Source organism: Lygodium microphyllum, chromosome 17, assembly GCF_053477565.2.
Source record: "Lygodium microphyllum isolate KBCC chromosome 17, Lygodium_microphyllum_v1.1.10, whole genome shotgun sequence".
NCBI classification, from domain to species: Eukaryota; Viridiplantae; Streptophyta; class Polypodiopsida; order Schizaeales; family Lygodiaceae; genus Lygodium; species Lygodium microphyllum.
In genome coordinates this window covers 16,383,372-16,394,029 of record NC_141151.1, presented here as the reverse complement: position 1 = coordinate 16,394,029, position 10,658 = coordinate 16,383,372, and the positions used below count along the sequence as shown (strand labels likewise).

At 43.5% G+C, this 10,658-nt stretch overlaps 1 protein-coding gene across 5 annotated transcripts; it reads left to right on the top strand.

Moving 5' to 3' along the window:
- Positions 1 to 1,001: 1,001 nt before the first annotated feature.
- Positions 1,002 to 9,587, top strand: LOC148021614 (uncharacterized). 5 transcript variants are annotated; one of them, XM_087697071.1, is made up of 10 exons: positions 1,005 to 1,568; positions 1,925 to 2,011; positions 2,124 to 2,212; positions 3,164 to 4,102; positions 4,252 to 4,378; positions 4,641 to 5,459; positions 5,549 to 8,375; positions 8,502 to 8,707; positions 8,786 to 8,899; positions 9,002 to 9,587. In XM_087697071.1, exons 1-10 carry the CDS (start codon positions 1,472 to 1,474, stop codon positions 9,412 to 9,414), a joined length of 5,718 nt encoding a protein of 1,905 aa, XP_087553197.1. In that variant the 5' UTR covers positions 1,005 to 1,471; the 3' UTR covers positions 9,415 to 9,587. The 5 variants fall into 5 exon arrangements, with proteins under 5 accessions (XP_087553199.1, XP_087553197.1, XP_087553198.1 ...); XM_087697072.1 differs by having other exon boundaries at positions 4,629 to 5,459; positions 8,813 to 8,899; XM_087697070.1 differs by having other exon boundaries at positions 4,629 to 5,459; positions 8,795 to 8,899.
- Positions 9,588 to 10,658: the final 1,071 nt, after the last annotated feature.

Sequence of the window (10,658 nt, the reverse complement as noted above, 5' to 3'; positions counted from 1 at the left end):
TATTGGCCAAGCCAGCTATAGCGTACTCCAATTCTCACAAGATTAGATGTCCAAGTAGCTTATACGGTCGGTCATTAAGGTAACTATGCATTTGAAGAATACACATCTTATATTTAGCTAACGAAGTTTAATCTTATATGTAAGTTCCAAGATGGGACACATGCATTATTGTATGCATAAAGTTGATTAACAAGGTGGTCACTTGAAGTTATGCAAATTTGCAAGCTTCTCATGTAATACTTATTCTTGCATGAGCATACCTTTTAGGTACCACATCCAAATCAATAAGAGGTTCCTTAAACGGATTTGCAATGCAATTTGTAGAGTAAGCAACACATGTTATCGATTGTTTCAAGCTTACATACATAATGATGTGGAGATAGGTAGCTCTCTTTCTCTCTCTCTCTCTTTATTTGTGCAAGGCATACAATTTGTGCATGCGATACAAGAGGTGTTTCCAATGAATTTTATGAGTCTAGTCTCGATGTTATCACTACATTATGTAGTCATCTTTAAAATAATAATATTGGCATCAATGCTCCATCAGTATCAATACTGGAGCATTTTATGGAAAGGAGTGATATTTATTGGACCTTATGTTACTCTAATGATCGTTTCCTTGAGGTGTCATCGAAGAAGTCGATCCATGAAGATGAAACAGGTCATCTAGGTGGCCTATCATCATTTGACTTTTATGTCCAAAATTCTCTCATGACAATGTCATGCAATTGTTGTGATAGGGAATGTTCTTGTAATCTCAAGCCAGAAAAACACTCTTACTTTTAGATTGCTTCACATGATGGTGTTATCAATGGTATTATGTACATGCTTACAATAAATCGATTAACATTCTTAGCTAGATTTTAAGGGAATTTCCGTCGTATAGGTGGTTTGATGGTCGGTACCGGAAGGGCCGGTCATCATAGCAGGGCGACCGGGCAAAGCCGGTAAGTCCCCCTCTTTCTCCTCGATCAGAGAAAACACAATCTCCACCATCTCTCGCTCTCCCGCTCCCTCCTCTCTCTTCGCTATCTCTCGCTCCCTCCTCTCTCTCTCTCTCTCTCTCTCTCTCGCTCGTGCTCGCTCTCTCTCTCTCTCTCTCTCTCTCTCTCTGGCTAGGTAATCTCTATCCATCTTTCTCTGCCTTTGTTGTCGCCTCAGCTCAAAGACGCCATAGCCCCGCCGCTTGGCCGCCTTCGTCCCTCTCGCCACTCAACGTCTTGCTGGCAGCGATGACGACACCTGTTTCTTCTTCCGGATTCTGTCTGCTTACCGTGCCTTGAGTGCTTCCATAGGCATCTGTTTCCCCTTATCCCTATCATCGTCATGACTTCTCTCCCTAGCCCCTCGACAAAAGACTTTTAGCTTTTCAAAATAGCTTAGCGCTGTCCTCTCGTCTGTCTCCACGGGCCGTGCTGCACTTCTCGATCCGCTCTCTTGCTTTTCTTTTGAACCCTAATTATTATCTTCCATGGCGGACTCCAAACCTAACGTTGAAATGGACACAGCTATCGAAGGGGGAGGACTAGGCGGACGTCAACCTCTTTTGGAGCCTTGGAACAATCGCGGTAAGCTTTCTAACGCGGGTTTTCCATTTGCCTGTCGATGATTGGGGTTTTGTTCTATGTTGCGATTCCTGAATCTGAGAAACCGCATTTCCATGATTCTTTTCGTTACTCAAAACGTTAAAGCATCAAGCTATGAGTCACCCAGTAGGATCGATCGTCAATGTGAGTATAGTAGTGGAGATGGATGTTTGACTTTGATTCTTACGAGACAGTGTAAACGTATGTAGTCTGTCATGTAACTGTACCGTTGTTTCCTATTTCTCGATTGTCTGTGTTTTTTTTTGAAAATCACTTTCAACCTGTGCGTAATGGCTCCTTTTTAGCGTTTGTCTTGATGTATGGTGTATTTTGGACAGCTTCAACTAATGATCAAGAAGGTGAAGGTGGGACTCCTTTGAGAAAGAATAAGACAGCAGCCGGATCTGGTGATATAGAAATTAAAGGTGACCTCCAAGCTTTTCATCACTTCATATGAAGATTGCTGTATCTGTTCGGATTGTAGCAAAAGGCTTTTATCTCGTTACGTAATGTTAGGATATGCCTTTTGTTGCACAGATTTTCCAGGTCTGGACAATGCATTACCTTTGTCTCCTCAGTGGCTGTTTTCAAAGCCTGGTGATGGAAAGCTGCCGCCAGCAGGAATGGTTAGTGAGCTACTCATTCATGCTTTAGTATGGCAGACAAACAATGTTTGAGTCAGAAGCTCTTTAAATCAATGCATCTAGAGACATTTTGTGCCTATGAAGCTAGAAACATTACATACATATAGCTGGGTATTGGGCCAGAAGTGCCATTTGTTTTCTGAATGCGCCTCCTACCAAGCTGTCTTGTGCACTACCTATGAAACATCTATGGTGTGACGCACCTTGCTGCTAAGGGCAAGGGTCACTTCCATTAACGTTTCATCCAGCCAGGATCTTACGGATTTTAAAGTATTACACTGGGCCCAGTAAAGCTGCTGAGGTTAACCTATTGGTATAGAGAGGGGTTTCACTGAATTATTTGCAGATGTTTGTAGGGTTAGTGTTGTCTGCATGATTGTTATTAGCCTTGTTGCTTTGCAGTTTATCCAGAAGGTTATTTGCATACTGGTCCGCTGCATGTTACAAGATTTTGTTCCAGCTTCAGGATATAGTTCCTGTTTATTGTGAACAGCAAGCCTGGGGATCTGCCACTTGTTGTTGATATAATGATGAAGTTTTTCCATCCTGCCCGCCCCAAGAAAGAAAACCCCCTGCAAATGGTTACTTCTCCAAATGTTGGAAATCTTGTGGCATTACAGATTTAGTAGTGTGAAATATCTCTGTTGTACTCTGTTGCCAGTTTTAGTTGTCTGTGCCCAGTGCCGGCTGCCTCATGCAAATTGAATACATATCTCAGACATATTTACTTTGTTGGTGTAGGATGTATAATCCAATGGTACCAGAAAGCACCCTTGTAGGTGTATGCTTGTAATTGAAATATATTAGATTCTGCTCTATGTATCAATTGCATGCACATTCATCTTTCGGTGGATTTTTTTGCGAAGGTATATAATTGATCACATTTAATACCCACTCCTTTTCTATTCATTTTCTGCTTTTGGTTGGAAATAGGACCTCCCACGAACTCCTGGCACCACTATTCATGGATCAAATAGTGATTCCTTATTGAAGGACCGGTGGAGAATGGATGGGAACCGTGATATGGACAAAAGAAGAGATTGGTGGCGCACAACTCCTGAATCTGACGGTGGCCGTCGTGAACGTTGGAGGGATGAGGAACGTGAAAGCGGCTTAAGTGGTAGACGAGACAGATGGAAGGAAGCTAGTGATGGGAGTGATTCTAGGAGGAATGACAGATGGTCAGAAAATTCCACAATTGGGAGGGACTCCGCTGAAGGCAGGCGCACTTCTCAATCAGATCGTTGGCCTGAGTCTGCTAATCAGGAAATGTCTTTTGAAGCCCGTCGTGACAGTAAGTGGAGCACACGCTGGGGGCCTGAGGACAAAGACAAGGAGGCTCGTCGGGAAAAACGAACTGAGTCTGATAAAGAACTAGATGGGCACCGTGAGCGGCAAAATTTTGTTTCTAGCAGCAGTCGAACTGAAATTGATCGTGATGCTGAGACCACTCGAGATCGTGAGCGTGACCGTGATCGCATCTGGCGCCCTCCTTCAATTGCATCCAGAGCTAAAGGAGAGATGCCTCCTTTGGGCTCAACTCCTCCAAAATCTGCCCCTGGGTTTGGTGCTGGAAGGGGCCGAGGGGATACCTCAACAGTTGGCTTTACTGCAGGGCGAGGGCGTGCTAACTTCTCAGGGAGTGGTCTTTTGCATAGTGTTTCCTCTATTGGTGCTTCGCCCGGTGGAAATTCATGGGATTCTGATCAGACTTTCCGGTATCCAAGAGCAAAGCTTCTTGATATTTATCGGTGGCACAATGTCCTGTCTTCCTTTTCGAACCTTCCTGAATCTTTTACAGAAGTGCCGGAGCTTACTCAAGCAGAGCCTTTTGAGCCTCTGGCTTTCTTCACACCAGATATGGAGGAAGAGGTGAGCTCAACTGTTTTAGATTGCTCGATTCAAAGCCCGAAGCTTTGCCACAGAAATAATTCTATATGTTTGGCTCTATCCATAACTAAAAAGGGTGTTTTTAAAGTGAATCCTCTCTGTTTTGATGCATTAAATTTGGACATCTACAGGTAATTTTAGAAGGTATATGGAAAGGCAGCATTGTGAGCAGTGGTGGAGCTCGTTCTGCTCTGCGAGACACAAGTAACAAAGTCTCTTTGGATGGGAACTGCAACCAGGCAGGAGGCAAGACATTAGGTACTGCTCATTACACTCTGCCTGCAATTCTGTAGGTGACAAGCTTCAAGAGTAGGATTTGTGGTTGATGGCTCTGGTTATGTGGAAGGCTAATTGTGCCCTTATATGTTCAGGCAACAAAGAGCATGCTAGGCTGGTTATTAAAAGCAATTCTGCTGTGAATGTTGATTTGTCCATTGAAAATGTAGGCTCTGCTGGTTTGAAGGGTTTCTAGGGAAAATTTGAGATTAAATTGATAAGTCCTGTTTAGTTCATGGTGCAGGTAATAGCAAAACTGACCCCTTGGTCCAGACTGCTTATCAGCAACTCCAAGTTCTTGATTTTGACCATGAAATTGTGAAACAAGAGGAGATTGAAGGCATGCGGGGTAATACAGAAAAGCAGGCTCCATCTGAGGGGGGTTCTAAGTTCCTGTCCTTGGAAGAGAATGTTGAACGTGGTAGAAGTCAAAAGCCTGTAGGTCCTCATGAAAAAGCAGCTGATGGTGATGAACATGGTGGATGGCTTCATGCTGGTGAAATTCTTGCATCTGAGGACAAGTCTGAAGTTTTGGATAAGTTCATATCATCTCATAGCAGTGTGGATCACAATGACATCAAAGAACAGGAGGACAAGAAAGTAGTTCTAGAGCCACAGGTCATTGAAGTTCCACCTGAAGAACTATCTTTATTCTATACTGATCCTCAGGGAGAAGTTCAAGGACCTTTCCTAGGTCTGGATATTATTGGTTGGTTTGAGGCAGGATTCTTTGGCTTAGATCTACCAGTTCGCATTGCTGATGCTCCCCAGGGAACTCCCTTTAGGCAGTTAGGGGACATAATGCCACATCTGAAGACCAAAGTTCCACCTTCTCCTCATTTAGTTGCTGCAGAACAGCTGGAGGAAAATGTGGAAATTGCAGAAAAACTGAGGAAAGAGAATGTGTTCGGGACATCCATCCAAATGCCAACCTTTAACTCCACTCTGCAGCCTCCAAGTGGCAAGAAAAACGAAGCTCTTTTGGCACAGGGGATAGATGGTTTGTTGGAAAGAGCTAGGAATGCTCAGGCACCCTTTATTGGCCAGTTTGGTGGCAGGGCAGGTCTGTTCTTTGTTTCGGTAATTTGTTGATTTTCTCAAAGATAAGCAGTCTCTATTAATCAATGAGTGGTTTTTTTGGTTGTGCAACAGAAGCAGTCATTGACAAGCTTTTGGAGTCCAAAGAAAGAACTGGTAGCAAAACTGGCGAGGAAGCTGTATTTGATATAAATGCTTCACTTCGCCAAAGGATGTCTGCATTTCCTTATATGGAGAATGATGATGATCGTATACTAAAGCAGTCACTTTTTGCACAAAACTGGCCTGATAAGGACGAAGTTCTTCCTGGATTGCTACCCAAGTCAAATGGGCAGTTGCCTTCCAGGACACAGCTGTCTCAAGCAGCTTGGCATTCAGGTTTACATTCTTCATCACTGGAGTCATTGCCAGGCTCATCGATGTTTGGACAGGCATGGCCAGAGCTTCTGCAGACTGAGCTGCCAACTTGTCTGCCCCTTTCACACAGCTTGGACCCTTTCCATGCCCAGCAAAGACAAAACCTTCAGAAGACTCAGCTACAGGAACAATTTGAATTAGTTAAATCTGGGTTTCCCTTCCCCCAATCTTTGCAGCAGCAGCAACAAACCCTTGTGCCACCATTACTTAGCCAGCAGCAAGCGTTTGGTGCTCCTTCGCTAGAGGAGCTTTTACATGATCTGAATGTAAATGCAGTACAACCTTCTTCAGCTACCCATCCATCATCTAGACAACCAGCACCTCCACAACTGCAACCACAAGTTTTTGGTCCGGCTGTTCTGGACCAGGTTTTGAGGCTTCAGCAGCTTCAGCAACAGCAGCAGCAGCAACTTCAGCAACAGCAGCAACTTCAGCAGCTACAGCAACAGCTTCAACTTCCTCCACAAATGTTTTTCGAGGAGTTGATGAGGCAGTCACAACAATTCCCAGCAGCTGGCCCCCTACGGGCACCGTCTGTTCTCACGTCACGACAGTCAAGAAAGGAAAGCTTTAGACCTGACTTGCAGACACAGCACTTCGAGCAATTGCTTCAAAGGCAAGCACAGGAGGCTCCACTCGATTTTCTGTTGCAGAGGCAACATGAAGAGCAACAGGCTCAACAACATGCCTACTTTCTCCAGCAGCACCAGTCGAAGTTTGATGAACATCGTATATCTGGAGTTTGGGAGGTGGATGAATTTGGACAGTTTGTACGTACAAAGGCATCAACCCCTGTACGTTCTAATGATACTTTCCAACAGCAGCAACTGCATCGACAGCCTAGCTTTCCTCAAATGCATAATCCTCGTGGACATATTTTACCCACGGAACTCCCAAATGTGCGTGGTTCTGATCCCTTTGAATTGCCACTATCTAGATCAGACATCCGAACACCTGCTGTGATGCATGCCGAAGCTTTGCGGGGAGCTACATCTATGGAAGCATTGCCTGCAGAATTGATTGCAAAATTTCAGAAGCAAAAAGCAAGATTTGGAAGGCAGAACACTTTCCCAGCACCTACAATGTTGGGTGAAGAATCGGAATCCATAAAAAATCAAACATTTCAAACACATAACAAGGAGGAAGCAGCTGTTGGCAGAGGTTGGAGTGTCACACATGACACACAAGTGGATGCAATGATTAGAGGTGGGGAAGTTGATAATTTAGCAAATGATCACTTGTTTTGGCAAAATCAACTGCATGGTTTAAACTGGCAATCAGGTTCAGCATCAGCAGTGAATGGCTTGAATGGAATGTCTGATTTGTCATCTATCAATTCTGAACTTTTAAAGCATCCTTTACAGGAGGATCCCACTGCCACTTTTAAAATGCAACGCCAACAACCTGAAAGGGAGAGTGCACGACTGGTAGATGAGTATTCAAGGCACCTGTCTCACCCTTCCCCCATGCATATGAATGAGCAATGGTCCAGTGAGCAAGTAGATTCATCTATTCAGCGCCTTGCTACAAAGTCTCATTCTCAGCCCTCTCTAGCTTGGGAAGTTGCAGCTTCTAAGAGTGAGGGTATGGATCAGGCAAAAGTAGATTCTTCTCTTCAGGTAGGGTATCCAAAATCAGTAACTTCTATGGGCCTTTCACCAGTGTTGAGTACTGGACTGGATTGTTGGGAGAATTCTACATCTTCACAATTAAACTTCTCAGAATCTTGTCAGGATGATTTTTTTCAAAGAGCTAGAGTCTCTACTGAAATGACTATGGCTGCTGTACCATCCTTTGTCTCCACTGCAACTTCTGATATGCCAAATAGTAACAGTGATGTGGATACCTCTCCAACTGCCAGTAGTATCGCATCTGGTTTTGCAAGGCCGGCTAATGGTGATGTCTCAGCAATTTATGATGGTGATGACAGCAATTCTCTGCAACTCAAAGAATCAAGGAAAGGCAAGAAACGAAATTCAAAAGGTAAGGTTGGAACTCCCACTACAACCACTTCAACATCTGTTCCAGCGCCAACCGCAGCTTTACCTGCCACTGAAAAGACCCTCTCATTGCTGCATTTTAGTGAAGAGGATGGTAAAGAGGTGATACTCAGTAATACCCCAGCTCCCTCATTAAGTGGCTTTTTGTCACACTCTCCATTGTCCGCATGGTCAATGGATGCCAGCAAGCAAGCACAGGTTGCAAAATCTTTAAAAGAAATCCAGGAGATCGAGAAGATGACCAGGCATGAGCTGGATCAGTCTCCAAGAGCAACTCACCAACATGTACAGGCTAGTATGCCAAACTTCCCCAATCATGTGGCTTCTAGTAACAATACAATGGCATGGCAGAGACTGCCTTTACCTTCTCCTTCCCGGCTCTTTCCTCAAGTGAGACATCAAAGTGCACCACAGGTGTACCCTAACAGCTCAAAGTTGAAGAGTGGTTTTGCTGATGATGATGATGCCTTGTTCTGGGATTATAATGATACAGGGAGTTCAAAGTCATCGTCAAGGAGGGAACGGTAATGTTAGTTATTCTCTTGCTTCTGTGTGGTTGTGGTCACTCTTGTGCAAATATTCAGACCTCATTTCTGACTTGTGATTAACTCAAGTGTATTATCTGATGTCATTGTCATGTTGAGCTGCAGGCCACCAGACTACCCTTCTTTATCTAAAAGGGGGCAATTCATGAATGGAGCACTCATGAACTCCACTGAAAACCCTTCCCGTCCGACAACACTTCTGGGGCCTAAGCAGAACACTAATTTGACCGATTTTCCAACCTTACCAGGGTTTTCTGCAGCTGTTTCAAAGCCAGGAATGGTGAAACTTCTGCAGCCCCAAAAATCAGAAGGTAGCTCTGGTCTTTGTCGAAGGCCTTTCTGATACTACCAGTTAATGTCTGCTTGGCTTATTGTGTGCTATAATATAGATGTCACAGATACCTTGATACCCCCAGGGCTACAGGGGTCACTTACTGTGGCAGATGCCAGAGCTTTTCGCCAATGGTGCCAGTATGAAATCAAGGAACTTACCGGTAAAGATGGTGAGTGTTTACTAGAGCATTTTATGTGGCATTTTTCCAGGCAGGAGAGCAGGAATCTTAATTTGAACATTGAGACCTATTTCTTCATTCTGCCACTTTCAGAGATGGCGCTGTTGGACCTTTGCATGACCTTGCGGTCTGCTTCAGAAGCAGGGGATTATCTGACAGAGTGTCTTGGAAATGGGCCCAAAATCCGAGCATTCAAGTCAGAATTCCTTCGGAGAAAGGAGCTCATACCTCCTGAAATGATCTCTTCCATTCTTCCCGGCAGTGGTGCAGTGATCAAGGATGACACGGGATCTGTTGACACCAGTAAGAAGGCACAGATCAATCCCAAAAATTCCTCTGAATTGGAGCAAGAAATTGATGAAGAGTCAATTGGCCCAAACTCAGTTGGAAGAGGTGGAAAGAAAAAGGCTAGAAAGGGAAAGAAAGTAGTTGATCCATCCTTGTTAGGGTTTAGTATAACCAGTAATAGAATATTAATGGGGGAAATCCAGCATATTGATGACTGACTGTGCTGAGTTCATTTCAGGCCTGATTGTATTATAACACATCAATCACACATGTAAATATATAAGTTTCAAGCATTTTTAGTGTTGACTGTGACCAACTTACAAGTTGTGTTGTCAGAGACCAATTAAAAGATTCCTGCACACGAGATTTCATGTGTGTTCAATTGGCTGACTACCAGAGTGCTATGTTTCTGTGTCCATAAGATTCATTGCACTAATATGTTTTGGTATAGGTAGTTTCTGTTGAATGCGTGTTGGAATTTTCACAACTAATCATTAGAGTGATGCAAGTATGTGCCAGCAGGTGAAACATTAGTTGTTATGGTCTTGGAATCTTGGTTTTTATAAAAGATAGGCATTCTTTTGCAGGGGAATGTCCTCTCAGTTCTTGAGAGGCTGAGGCTAAAATGTGGATGTGATGAAGCATAGAAAGCTTGAGACAAAGGATTTGTGAAGATGTTCATTGCATTGTCTGCAGTAGGATAGTAAGCCATGTTAGACTCGAAACTCTGCTCTGGAAGATGGTAGTACGGTATCTCAATGTGTTTCACACAAGTATGAGACACATGGGTTCTTCATTAGTGCACGAGTGCTTTGGTTGTCAACTTATAGCTATGTAGGACTTGTCTAATGAAATCCAACCTCCGCAAGCTTGGATGAAGCCACACTGCCTCGTGTGGTGGAACAAAATATGTGATACGTAACCTTTGTGGATGAAAGAGCCATGAACGGTTACTTCTTATTGCTTTGAGAGATTGTGGCTTATACAATGGAGAAAGAAAAACTTGGTAGTCAAATGTGGAATATCAGTCTCTATATACCTTGCCAGGAAAGTGTGAATGAATGATATTGGAGATTGTAAGTGCAAACCTTTAAATATCAGGTAAAGTGCAATGTTAACTACATCAACAAATGTTTCACTTGACATTCCTAGGAGCAACATCAATGAATGTTTCGCTTGACATTCCCATGAGCAAGAGCTATCTCCACGATTAGTTTTGAGGAATAAGAAGTGAAAAAGAAAGGAAAAATTATGATCCTAGCACCCGCAACCTCAACTGTTAGATATACAAGAAAAGAAACTGCAACAATAAGCAAGTCCAAATCCCTAAATAGAGGCAAAAAGGCCGTAAGATACTAGTGGTGACCAAAAGAATAATAAAGCTGGCATCAATCAAATCCGAGCCTCCAAACTTTGTAAAGCATAAATGCAAAAATCAAATCAAATGAAAAATGAACCACAT

Coding starts and splice junctions, on each gene's coding strand:
- LOC148021614 (XM_087697069.1), top strand. CDS start 1,472: ATGGCGGACTCCAAACCTAACGTTGAAATGGACACAGCTATCGAAGGG. Junction 1,569..1,924: donor GGAGCCTTGGAACAATCGCG/GTAAGCTTTCTA, acceptor TATTTTGGACAG/CTTCAACTAATGATCAAGAA. Junction 8,376..8,501: donor TCATCGTCAAGGAGGGAACG/GTAATGTTAGTT, acceptor GTTGAGCTGCAG/GCCACCAGACTACCCTTCTT.